At 35.6% G+C, this 14,061-nt stretch overlaps 1 protein-coding gene and 1 long non-coding RNA gene across 2 annotated transcripts; one reads left to right on the top strand and one right to left on the bottom strand.

Annotated features, from left to right (window-relative positions):
* Positions 1 to 610: 610 nt before the first annotated feature.
* Positions 611 to 14,061, bottom strand: LOC138320470 (uncharacterized). Its single transcript, XM_069263434.1, has 11 exons — positions 13,462 to 14,061; positions 10,096 to 10,309; positions 6,890 to 7,002; positions 6,402 to 6,435; positions 5,953 to 6,039; positions 5,499 to 5,578; positions 4,849 to 4,998; positions 4,109 to 4,292; positions 2,799 to 2,952; positions 2,475 to 2,566; positions 611 to 2,316 (listed from the first exon to the last, which is right to left on the bottom strand). Exons 1-11 carry the CDS (start codon positions 13,863 to 13,865, stop codon positions 2,239 to 2,241), a joined length of 1,590 nt encoding a protein of 529 aa, XP_069119535.1. The 5' UTR covers positions 13,866 to 14,061; the 3' UTR covers positions 611 to 2,238.
* LOC138320472 (uncharacterized) lies at positions 2,480 to 3,066 on the top strand. The gene is made up of 2 exons (XR_011208193.1): positions 2,480 to 2,602; positions 2,840 to 3,066. It is a non-coding gene; the product is annotated as an uncharacterized lncRNA (long non-coding RNA).

The following is a 14,061-nucleotide window of genomic DNA, read 5'->3' on the forward strand; positions in this document are numbered from 1 at the left end:
CTCCGGTCGATAAAGTAATATTTAAATATCTGAAGAATTCTCAACTTAATCTATGCATTTTTCCTTTTTTTTCTATTCTTGATATGAAATATCGTGACAATATGATGACATGTATGAAGTGGACAAGGTATGATGTGGGGTGTTATACTACATAGTTAGTATTTTAGCATTTTTAGATTTTTTTAATTCTTAAAGAGACACAAATAAATTTCAGAGTAAGATTTTGAACACTGGCGCAATCATGAAAACCTAAAGAAAATATAATGCACAATTATATTGCATAGTTGTCATAGCCCCTTTTTTATAATCTAAACAGATTTTATTATACACATTTAAACAGACAAGATAACAGGGCTATGTTGGTGTCCCCATTTTAAATCGACTCTGTGACCTAACAAAATAGGCCCAGATTAAAGATGTCATTGTTAATGTATCAACCTTTTATGTGTTCCAGGGAGCCATATATGTTTTCTATATAATTATATTTGACCTTTTATTTGGTATGTTTTTTACGTATACTTTCCACAGCTGTATGATAAGTAAATAAGTATCAATTAAAGTACACTCGCTCATCCGTGAAGATGCGGGAAATAAAACACCAATGAAAATATGTTTCATAAGATTTTTTATTGCCGTATAATGTTCAACAGCACAAGCAAGAAGAAAGGCCATATATTCAAATCTTCATTACGAGTAAAACTCATAAAAACTTAGAAAGTAATATTTATTAAAACCGAGTCTCTATCATTTGAGTGTTTTCCTTAGCTTTGATCTTAGTTAGCGAATGTTGAATCAGCACCACGCATTACTAAGGTCCCTCTCTGTCTGTCCTGAAGGTGTGTTTAGTGCGTTTTTACTTATATAATCGTGTATTACTCCTCATCATAGTGCTATCACGCTGTATTATACTTTATCATTAAGCTGTGGCAAAGATAATTACTATTGTACTTTCGACAGGAATACAGTCAAACTATTATACATATCTAAGTGATAAGACTAAGATACATGTATCGTTACTAACATTTCCTTTAATATTGACTCACACTACCTCGTTTCGGTTTTCTCACTTACTATGTTTCCTTTTCTCACAACAATGACAACTTAGTGTTAAAGCACAACCAAGTATGTTTAATTGTCGATATTCCTCGCGTTTGAACGTTTTAAATTTACATGTTATATTCACTTCACATGAAATTAATAAAACATAAAATATGATTTTGATTTAACTCATAAATCAAATAAACTCGCACACAGGTATACAGATTTACAAAAAAATAATTAAATATAACAAATTATACATGCATGCCCTATACGTAAATTGATTGTGACTAGAATTGAAATATTGGAGTTAAGCTTAGTTTATTTTCGGAAATTATACAATCATGATATCTATTAACGAACTTTCTCACAAAAATTAACAATATGTAATTAGTAAGCTGACAAACTCTATCAAATTTAGTTAATATTCCAATAATACACAAAAAAGACGATGTGAAATAACGATAACAGATAACATTTTTATTTTGATGAGACAGTTCAGCCATTAAAAATCACAGACTAGTCCCAGCATATATACAATCTAGCTTATCTGTTCCATTTGACATGTGAAAAACACTCCCGTGAAAACATAATGTTAATAAACAGATAATTATTTCCCTTGTTTTAGTGGATGAAAGTGAACACATTAAAAATGGTATAAACATACAAAAACAAACATAAAATAATAATTGCACAAGTAGATCAAATTTCTGTATTGATAAACAAAATTTAAAGAAATAAATATTGTAGTCTTGATGGTAAAAATTAGAAACAGTCAACAAACAATTTTCAATAGCAAGATCATTTGTGTTCACCATATCCGTAAGTGTTTAGAAATCTGCTTTAAAAATTGCTTCCTCCTCGATAAGTCCTTTATTCATGACTGCCAGGTTAAGTACGGTCGGACAAAGCTAAAATATCCAGAGTAAGGACATCGACTGGTAGTCAGTCCAAACCAGACACTTGAAGTAAAGGCCTTTACATTTTATTAGCTGATCCAGGACGCGTTAAATACAAGCTTTTACATAACAATGTATACACAAGAACATTGCGACCACTAATTTATCCTTTTACAAAATCAAACATAGCAATAAAGTTCATTCTGTGGGCACTTTAAACCTTACTTCCTGGATATTTTCATTCAAATATATGCTGTTTATTTTCAATTACTTAGATATTAAGTCCTTGTTTTGTTTAGATTCATTTGGTCTTCCTTCTAAGAGTCTTTTCTTTTCCAGCATGACCTCTGACATTATCTAACTCAGTCTCCAGGAAACCCTAAAATAGAATCAATTGAAGAACAAATTCAATTCCAGCACTGTCGACATTTATATGTTACAACTCATGGTATAAGGGAGATAACTTATGAAGATATGATGAGGTGTTTTAGATCGGATGCATTTAAGCCAAGTTTTATAGTTTTATATTATACTTACTTTAACAGCAGCCCCTACACAGTTCAGATCTAACAAGAAGGTGTCGTGTCCAAAAAGGGAGTCCAACTCGTAATACGTAACGGCTTGATTTCCTGCAGTGAAATGAAATTAACAACAGGTTACTCATAGTAAGTGTAATGGGATTACAAAAATATTACATCGTCAAATAAGAGTCCACATTGCTAATTATAATAATATTAAAGTAATTTTCGACAATTACAAAACTAATCAAAAAGAGAATATTTTGTCAAGAGTTTACTTGATAAAATATAAAATGCTGATGTCCTGAAACCTTTTGATTTTTATGAGTTGTTTTTTACGCACCGGATTCCTTTAAAATCCGTGATAATTGTCTTTGTTGCCAGATTGGGAAGAGAATATCGGTCTGTACGCCGAGGACCATGGTGGGACATTTGACTGTAGAGAGTCCAGCGTGGAGGGAAGAATAACCCTCGGACATATCAAACAGGTCCATAGCCTACAACATAAAACAGTTAAACAGTGACAGGAAAGGATACGAACATTCCACTGGTATATTTCCATTCAATCATTCTTTCAATATTAAACAAGAGGCCCAGAGGGCCTGTATCGCTCACATGTTTTTTTAGTAATTATCACAGGCTTTTACATCATTTGCACAATTTTGAATCCTCACTATATAATGATGCTACCATTCCATTATGAGTGTTATCCCATGCTTAGTTGAACAGAATAAGTCGTTAATATGGAAATAGCCAAATTGACATCGCCGTCAGCCCCCCCCCCCAACCCCGGGGGGTCAGCCCCATCATTTGTACAATTTTAAGTCCCCACCCTATAAGGATGCTAGCATTGCATTATGGGTGCTATCTCATGCTTAGTTGCAGAGGAGAAGTTATTTATATGATAATAGCCAAATCGACCCCGCCCCTCAGGCCCCCAAGGTGTCAGCCCCATCATTTGTACAATTTTAAGTCCCCACCCTATAAGGATGCTACCATTGCATTATGGGTGCTATCCCATCTCAGTTTCAGAGAAGAAGTCGTTTATATATGGAAATAGCTAAATTGACCCCTTTTGACCCCGCCCCTCAGGCCCCTGGGGGATCAGCCCCATCATTTGTACAATTTTCAGTCTGTAGCCCATAAGGTTGCTACCAGTCAAATTTTGTTGAAATCCGACCAGAAGTTATAGAGAAGAAGGCGATTGTTGAGAGACGGACGGACGGACGCCGGACGCCACGGTATGGCATAAGCTCCCCTTGGTCCTTTGGACCAGGTGAGCTAAAAATTGTAAAATCAAACAAATATCATTCAATCTTAGTACAAAGATTCTTTATCGGGATTTTTTTCGTATTTTCTCATTCACGATTGGTTGACAAATTTACGCAGCTGATCAGACTAAATAATGAGTACGGAAGAGAATTATGGCAATTTTAATGTAAGATACTTATTTGTGACAAATATAGTTTTAGTGCAAGGGGATGGATGTTTCCTATTTTCCTCGTTATGCAGTCCTTGATTCTTCAATAAATTTTACATGACGCAATCGAGACATCGAATACATATATATATATATGACATATCCTGGAATTAAAAACGTTTTCTAAAACAATTATTACATTTACGTGATTAGAAAATCCCTTTACTGCTCACCTTGGAAATGTAGAGAAGAGAGTTGGGGTCATACTTGGTGGAGAAACTCTCTCCCTGATGCTCCAAATAACTTTCTATGAGGAAGGAAGGACAAAGAGAGGGACCAATATTCTCATCAATCCTTCCTCGACCAAACCGCTGGTCCCACTCAGGCCCACTTCTGTAGGTTAATGTCGCGATTTCTCTGTAATGATTTAAAAACTTTGATATCATTATATATATTGATATATTCAGACAAGACGTATCGATACATAAAACACATTAGCAAAAATAATCGAAAGATATATCCAAATTGTAACCTGAATATGACGAAAACGGTACGTCAATATATCTTTCGGATCTTACAGAATGTTTACAAAGTATTACCTTTGTTAAAGCCGGAAAATTCAAAATAGGAGATTGTGAAGTTTAGGAACATGAGACTCAGGAGTTTGACAAAGAAATAACCTTAATGTGAAAGAGCGTCAAATGCTGGCTGGCGTCTTCGACAGGAGACGAGTAAAATGATTTCTTTTTTTAACGGTTAAATTGCATAAAATAGTATTTTTTTATATCTCGTGTCATAAAAACTAAGTATTCCCGTAATTTTTGTATGCATTTATTTCATAGTAAAATTTATATGTACAACCTTTATACGAAAACGTGTTTTTTTTGTCAATGTAGAGAGAACACCTTATTTTAACATAAACATCTTGTGTCTTTAAACTCAATGAACAATCCGGATATACATTAGCTCTCACCTTGCAAGCTTCATGCCAACTTTTGGATACGCTCTATTGTAGTAGTAGCCATTGTTCCAATTGGGGTCGCTCATTATGGTCTTCCTCTGGAGATATCGCATTGATATAGATGTTGGATGGGACTGTGCGCAGGACGAAATGGACACCACTCTGGAACCAACCAAGGAAAGAAATGACATTAGGTTAAGTCAACCAAGAGCATGAAGTAAAACAGAATCGAATTAGTATCAACTTGTGTTCTATGTAAGGTTAGGTGTAACCTTAGGTACAGTATGCTGTCAACCAAATCATTGATCTAGATAACAGGATATATGCTTTGTTGATCAAATCCCAATGCCGTTTATGTTTCTCTTAATTGCAAAAGCGTTTCACACACATGTCATAATTTTATGCACATATTTCGTACGCAAAAGTTTTTCTTCGTTTCAAATTCGATTTTCATTCTTAGCTTTCATTTGTATTGTTGGGCGTTATTACCCTTTCAATACAAATAGCCGAAAACATTAATTTGTTTCATAGGGAAACGTTACGTCATGGAAACTAAAATTAAAAGGACATGACTAAATCGAAATATTGGTCATAATAGCTGTTTCTGGTTGAAACAAAACATCAGGCGAATACTTGGTTATTAGAATTTAGATACCACCTACCTTTCTACACGTTCGGGATGTAGGGACGCTGACATCAGGGAACACATACCGCCTAATGATGACCCAACACTGCCGTAAATCTACAACATAATGATAAACACACTGATATGGAAGTCCGTACCTAGTTATTGTAAACCACTTTTTTTACGAGATATACATTTTCGATAATTTGGCGAGAGAGTGCGAACGCGACTATTAATAATTCACGAATAATTGTAAAATCATTCATACGGATGCTACATTGTGTGTCGCGATCGCGAGTGGCGAAATATAGGATAAGCGAAAATAAAATGATTAAATTCAATGTAAGATTTGATTATTTCTGCGTAAAACACTATCTTTGTATATGCCATTATTTCATCCATTTTAATTGAAAATATACTTTGGTTTTGTACATTTATTTAATAATCATTGATTTCTAATTCCTAGACGTGTTGCTATAGGCGTAACTTACCTTTTCAATACCGAGGTGATCTAGTAGGAGAAACTGAGCGTTCACCATATCGTCTATACTGATCACTGGGAATGTCGTGGCATATTGCTGTGGGTGAGAGAAACACAGAGATATCAGGGTAGCATCTTCAATGTTCTCACCAACCAATTATCATTTTAGTACTTAACATAAACCCAGTTTGTTGGTTTTTCTAATTGTTTCAGATAATTTATTGAAAAGCCATTTTGAATTGAGCATAACAGGAAGATCACTATTTAAAGGATTTTATTTTTTTACAAAGTTCTTGATAAACCGAAAGGAAATGACAGTGAAACATGAGGGTGGATTATGTTCAGATTATATCATTCGAGTTATTATCGAATTTATAGCGGGGGTGTGTTCATCATATATGTTTAGGATATTATCAAATAATAGAGAACCGTGAAGAAAAAGTAGGTCAGAATATTTACCTTTCCAGTAACGGGGTTGACAGAGGATGGACCACTGAAATATTTAAAGAAGTTAAAAGTAATTTTAATACAGAAAAATGTTAATTAAAACTGGCAAATTCTGACATCTAAAAATTGTGTAAAAAAGCAGAGAAATATTTTCTACTTATATTTCTCTTATATCAAGTTAATTTAAATATTAAAAAATATTTGCATTGTCATATTGGAGAAGACCAACATCTCATTAAGCTATTTATGTCCTGAGCTATTGTTTAACTAATGATACGTGGATAAATAGGACCAAAGTAAATCCTATAATAATCTCTAATAAGGTTAACGTGCAGTGATCGTTAGTTTGACACAAGGGGACGAGGCTACAATCAAGTGATTCTTTATGTGGTTTTCCATTGGTTCAATATTACTTAAAACATGAAACAGTTGGGTGGATTGAGAGAGACGGTTTGGCTCGGAGAGTGTACTTCCATAGACGGATTGTTTGCTATACTTACGTGGAACCGTAACAGCTGCCAATGTTGTTCATACAAATGACGAAGAATTTATCTGTATCTACAGCACAGCCAGATCCCACGAATTTCTCCCACCAACCGGGCAGCATGTTATCCTGGTTAAGACGAATTAATCACTTTTGTATTTTTTTAATATGGAACTTTATCACCTATAGGTAAATGTGACTATATAAGGATATGCACGGTTATTGTTTACTTGGTGTATTTCTACAAGATAACCTAATCAAATTCCAGTAAATATTGAGTTTATTTTCTTCCCTTTCAAAGATAATGTAAGTGTTTATTATTAAAGACATAGGTCGGTTCAGCATCTTTGTTAGTTCTGTTAATTAATTATAACGATATCAGTTTAAAAGTACCAGACCTAAAGGATCATAAAACTGTCTTAGACTTCAGTTTTTGCCTAGCCACCAAAATGCACAAAAGCTTGACATCTGATGCGCATCTTATCCACTTAGCTACCATTGTCATTTAAGTGTGTCACGATACCAGATATTATAGGTCAGCATTGTGATATACTTTAACCAAGAGAACTTGGTTTAAATCTGGACAGGTAGACGGAGTTATCTGGAAAGGTCAAAATATCGGACTGGTCAAAGCTGTACAGAAACAAGGTCCATGCTCTGACCAGTCCAGCGAGTGTATGCAATATTTAAAGGTCAAGCTCAGTTCGGCCACAGGTATCAGACGTGCAAATATTCATCTTTCTGTGCTGATTGTTGGTTAGGTAAGGGTCAAAGTACCCCGATAGGATATCGCTAAGTGTTTCCCGAGGACTAGATTTTATAATAGTAAAGGTCACAATTTAAGAACAGTGAACAGGAAGTGGCATATTGTACCTGTCGGAGTAGACCTATCTAATATTAAACCCAAGGGGAATAGATAATGAAGATGTTGCTACGATTTTAAAATCTGTCATAAAACGAAAGTGAAATAATAATCTGAAACTAAAAAGAACAATCACATTTGCATTCACATGCACAAAGCTCAAAAACCGCTGCTTTAATGCTAGTATTGACGTACTTCAATGGTTTTATTTCTATGAACATAGTTTGAGTCCTAAATCTATACATTCTGACAGGCTTCAAAACTTTCTACTGAACAAGGCCCAGTGATTTGGGGTAAGGTTAACTTTGATTAACGTCCTATTAACAGCCATGGTCATTTCAGGACGTTCAACTTTTATAAGATGAAGGAAAGACGAGTATTCTAAAGGAAAGACGAGTATTCTAAACTACCATTTGAGTACAGTACCTGGCAACCCAGAGGTAAAAACTAATGGTAATTGTATGTCTGAACATTACGTGTTAGACCTCGCGGCCCCTTGCAAGTTTCAGTGACTATACTGTTGTTAAGAAATTTCAATTTCAGAATTGTTTTTATGATTTCCTTTTACCGCAATGACAATATAGAGTGTCTGGAGTACCGATTATGTCAGAGCAACACCTCCCAGATGTACGTTAATCCATATAGAATTTTGTTCATAAAAATAAAGGTTGTTATCTATGCTGAGAAAAACTTTTTGTTTTATCATGTTATCTGGATCATTGTTTACTCGAACTTGATAGTATATATACCTAAGTGGTGCTTTAGATATCCGGTAACGGTAACAAACAAAACTGACCTATGACACGCACACATATCTGTGGCACAAACTGGAACACGGTTTCAGTTAGTATAATGATCGAGTGCATACATTGTACGAATTTAACTACATATGTAAAGACGGCCTCCCATGTAAGCACAATATTGCGTGTATGAAGTGCAGGTGTGTGTTTTGGGAGAATGAAGTATATATGTGTTGTGTCTCCCTGTATAGTGGAACCCTGTTTATAGTGCTATATCACTGAAGCATGCCAAATATTATGTTCATGAAATAAAATGCTTCTGCAAATGACTCTTACTTGAAATATAACTAGCTACGAACAGACATTTCACAAAAGTCTTTATGAATATATTATAATAATTAATTTTTCTTTGTTTCTGGCTTTCTGATTGGCCTTTTCATATTTTGCATTCCAAAATGAAAAAACATCCGGGATTGGCGCGAAAGTCCGACGTTAACGTGACGTCACACTAGAAACATTTACGTTGCGTATTGATTTGGCAAAAATAATCCCTTGGAAAATCAATGGAATCGTACATGTAAACGGATTCTTACAAAAGTTTGCAAACAAAATTTATTTCGTACCCCGATGAAATTAAAAAAATAGTGAACTCACTGCTTATAATAAATTTTCCAGGTTACTTTATAAAATGAAATACGTTTATATGTACGCGGATTCACACAGTTTGAAAACAAAATTTATTTCATACCCCGATGAAATTAAAAAATAGTGACTTCAATGCTTAAATGTATTCTAGACACTCTAGAATCAAATTCTTCGCCTTAACATTGTCATAACCATGAATTCTACCAAAAATACTCTATATGATGCTAACGGCTACATGGAAATAAAATACGAAGATATGGACTGTATAACTATTTCATACGGCAGTAAAATCAGTGAATGAAATAAATATTTCCACAGTCAAAAAGGTGAATAATCGGCGACAAGCCATCTGAATTAAGCATGTATGTATTGTTTGGTGGTGCTTGATGTCTTCGGCGGCATGCTTCAGTGATATAGCACTTTAAAAAGGGCAACAGTTCCAATATAAAAGAAGACACAACTTGAACATACCGCAGTCACCGAAAACACGGACCTCGCAATTCACACATGCTACACATGGAAGGCCGTCCTTACATGACCCTGGTTATTGACGGGACGTCGAAATAATCAAACAAACAAAATGGAGTTCATCACTCTTACGAAGTCAGTAATTAATATATCATGTATTTATATCAGCATTTATTTGGTTAAACACTTATACTAAAGGACTCTGTATGGATCAGACCTTAAACGTTAGCTATATTAAAAAGAATCAACAATGTATGCGTGTTAAGTATGGTTACCACAGTAACTGCAGCTTCAAGGATACTTAACAACCACAATAACTGTATCAAGAGTTCAGGGGCTAAAAAGGTCCCAAACCACACAAAGTTAAACATTTCTTTAATCATTACATATCTTCAAGGTCACTTAACTTATAACTTAAGAGATTTCCTTAACTTCTGTAATGCTTTCCTATGGTGTGGTTTTTATGTTAAGGAATTTTCGTGACACATGGTGGATAGCAGAGCGTACCTTATGACTTTTAGCGTGGGAGCTGGCTGAGAGGCCGGCGTGGATCATGACTACATTACTCCTGTCTTCGTTCAGCTCTCCCCATGTCTCGTAGGCTATGGTGATCTCTGGGAGGACGGCTTTGTTGTACTTGACAGGGAAAGGGAAATCAGTGGTGTAGGTCTGGTATCCCGAGGAGATCTTATCATAATCAGGCTCTGGTCCTGTTATCTTACTGAAACACACAAAAAAAATCATCATTATATATATATAAATTAAAGAAATGCATTAGGATTATGAGAATTTAAGACATTTCATTCTCATATAGTACAAGCTATTAAGGCTTCCGACAGAACGTTTCTAGGTAGTACTTTAAAATCTAAGTACGTTGTGGACAGACATGTCGTTTCTCTGTGCCGATACTTATTGGAACTATTCCACTATTTGCCCCTCTTTAGACAAAACATGTGGGAGATGGTCAATAAAACACCTTAGTCTATTGACTGTTCACCCCGACCATATTAAGATCATTCCATGAGTTTGTATAACTGTCACACATGTTTAACACAGTCTAATGGGTTTTTTTCCCAAACCATATTTGAAAACATATGCAATGCTACGGAACTTAGATGTTCATCACGGAAATTGTATGGTTTTATATCGAGATGTTAAGTTCCGAATTCCATTTTTTGAGTGTCATCCGAATAAAGTAATGTGCATTGGCATCACATAGGTCATCGACTGAGGTAATGAATAACAGAATCTTACATGGATCTGTCAAGTGTACAGGAATATGTCAACCCAAGTGTAAGATTTTGGCTGGTCAACCAGAGGCTTGCTGAGGGTTAAGGGTCAAAATCGTTCACGAGGGTTGAGATATCCCTGTCCACCTGAATGGCCCATTAAGTTTCCCCCCCATACTTTAACGAGAAATGGGGTATTTATTCCTCGGCAACCGCGTGATAACTCTGTCACGTATAGGAAAAAGCTTATTTTTCCAGAAATTGTATTTCATAATTAAAACCCCATAAAAATCGGAGTGTTTGGGGAAATAGTTATGTGCATTTTTGCAGGGCTTTTATTATTGTTTTTGTTTCTGCGATTCTACACCATTGAATTATAATCACGGAATGTGTTGCCAACATGTGAGATTATTATGGCTACGTATGCCTCACTCTCTTAAATTTTGAGAGTTCGACTTTGCGTGAGAGATACTGGTCGTATGACCTTTCTTCATTAAGTCAGACACTGACAAAAACTTCTGATATGGTACACAAACAATACACACAATCAAAATAGTTTAGTTATGACACCTTCGATAAATATCTATAGATTAAATCCATTTACTACGCCGACCACAACTTGACCTAAGTCCCCTGACCTTTGTACCTATACATTGTAGTAACCGGTGACTATGAATGGAGGAAATATGATGTGATGATGTGCATGCACCCATTACATGATAATGATAACAATGTCACGTGACCAGACTATGACTAGTATCACAAGATTTAGATATCGTTAACTGATATGGGTCAATATGTCCCAAGCTTGTTTGTTTGATTTTTTAACGTCCCATTAACAGCCAGGTTCATGTGAAATCAAAGATACACACCTTAGCTCCCATTACCAGACAATAAAAGCAGTAGGTCCTAATCGCACATACCTGTTTACAAAATATCAGGTATGGCACTATGACCTATTTCCATCGTAACATATTTTGCCTCTGGGATCGATGCACAATCGGTTGTTGACAGTGTGTCTGCGGTTATTATTGTGACTCAGCAATCATACTGTATATGGTAACTCTAGTACTGCCACTACAAATACAACAGTGGAAATGTTACATAATATAAATCCGCTAATGCTTCGGTACCCAAGCTATTTAGTTATCTAGCAACTTATCAGCAGAGCGCCTTAAAAATAGAGACAGGTACGGTAACTGATTAAGTTCTCGAATATGCCCCATTCAGTAAGACTATAGGTGCTGCTTAGCGACCGTTACCGAAATAGATATATCCGGTAGCGACAGGTAAAGTCACGCAGGTAGTAAACACAACTTAAATGGAATATTTGAAAACATGGATCATCCAAAACATAGCCATCTTACATTGGCATAAAAACAAATTACTATATATAGTATAGAGGTTGTTAATCCCTCCCAAATCCGTTAAATGTTCACATCTGTTAAATGTTTAAATTGCTGCATTTTATATACATCGACATCTCTGATACAATGGGAATAATTTACGTACCACGTGATACCTGATAACGTTTGTGCGGGACTATTGTTTCTATTGGTGATGGAATCATGTCAAAAGACGATATCCCGCGCTTACGTCATTTCAGCGGGAGGATTATTAAGAGTACCATTCCATCCCCACTGGAGATACTAGTTCCACACAAACGTTATTAGGTATAACGTGGTACGTAAACTATCCCAGTAATATGATTAACACAATATTTGCCTACGTATAGGGACATCGATATCACAACCCGCGGGTTATTCCTAAACTTCCAACCAGAGTCTTACAGTAGGTTGCATAGTCACAACCTCATAAAAAGAGAATGACCTCGTTTCTCCCATATCAATAAGAAAAATGTAGGATAATTGACTTAAAAAACATTTTTACAGCGACATGAACATGGTTTTGTTGATTGTACGTCAATATTGATGACTTCATTAGCAATGCATACCACAGTTACACCGCATGATGTCATTACGTCAAGTAAATTGTTTTACCGGAGCTATCGTACACTAGCGGTTGGCAGAGAAAAATCGTAGACAAATCAGTGAATGGTGGTAGAAATTAATGTATTATTGCAGCTGTAGTCGAAAAGAAGAAACTATACATTAATTATTCATAAGTGAAATGTAAATATATATGGAAACACAAAGAAAAGATGTCTTAACACTTAGCGTAACCCATATGTGGATTATGGGGAGGGACAGAAATAGTCGCTCTTGCACGAAATAATATCAACAAAAGAGAACACAACTAAATGAAATGGGATTCATTGGTTCAGCAGAGTGACCAAGGTACTGAAAGATACTGTCTACCACTAGCACAGTGTTATCCACATCTTGGTGATGCTATCTCTAGATGATGACAGATGCTGGCTGCAAGTCGATGGTGTTCTTAAACGTCCCCCACCACTAAATTAGAAGACAAACTATAAGTGAACTTTGAATGGACTTGTTGAATAACGTGAATTTGGGTATCAAAGCATTTATAACAATCTGTATGTGTAATGATTCCAAGGCTAAGGTGAAAATCTTTTGTTAAGGATAATAATTAAAATAATATATCACAAACATTTACAAAAAAGACATATAGAAAAATAACAGTTTTCTGCATGACAAGATGTTCGGTCGCTTTTACCTACTTTTTAGTGAGACATGGGAATTCTGTCGACATTCCTTTGAAGACTTCCTCTGTCGGAGTTTCCACTTGGGGAAGGTCTACGTAGACGTCCTCATCTTCCTCTATTAGTTTTGGCCGACTCATCTGATAGTTCACATCTGTGGATTTGGAAAGAACAGGCGCCTTGGCACGGTGGAGGTTACAAACCTGTTCAGATGAAAGTCTAGTGCGAGATGTTAGATTTAGATGTTTTCTACTTCCTGTACATATAGATGACGATTGTCTATGACAACTTCCAAATTTATAAGAAGTTTGTTCCAATGTTTGTAATGTTCTCCTGAGTTGACAGAAACTTTTCTTCAATTTATGCGGTTTGGGGCGAAGCATGGTAGTCGTCGCTACTACCGTTGAACTTAACGCAGACATTTTTGATGCACCAATATTAAATGTCGACTTGTGAATGAGATCTCCCTCAGACAGGTTAGAGTTTTATGCTACCTATCGTTCCCTAAATTCACCTCAGATCCTCAAACATCAAACACGTGTGTCATGACACAATTATTCACACAGAGGTATGTTGATCCGAAACGATTTAAGTTATCACTGACCACGAATGGCGATA

Source organism: Argopecten irradians, chromosome 4, assembly GCF_041381155.1.
Source record: "Argopecten irradians isolate NY chromosome 4, Ai_NY, whole genome shotgun sequence".
Lineage (NCBI taxonomy): Eukaryota > Metazoa > Mollusca > Bivalvia > Pectinida > Pectinidae > Argopecten > Argopecten irradians.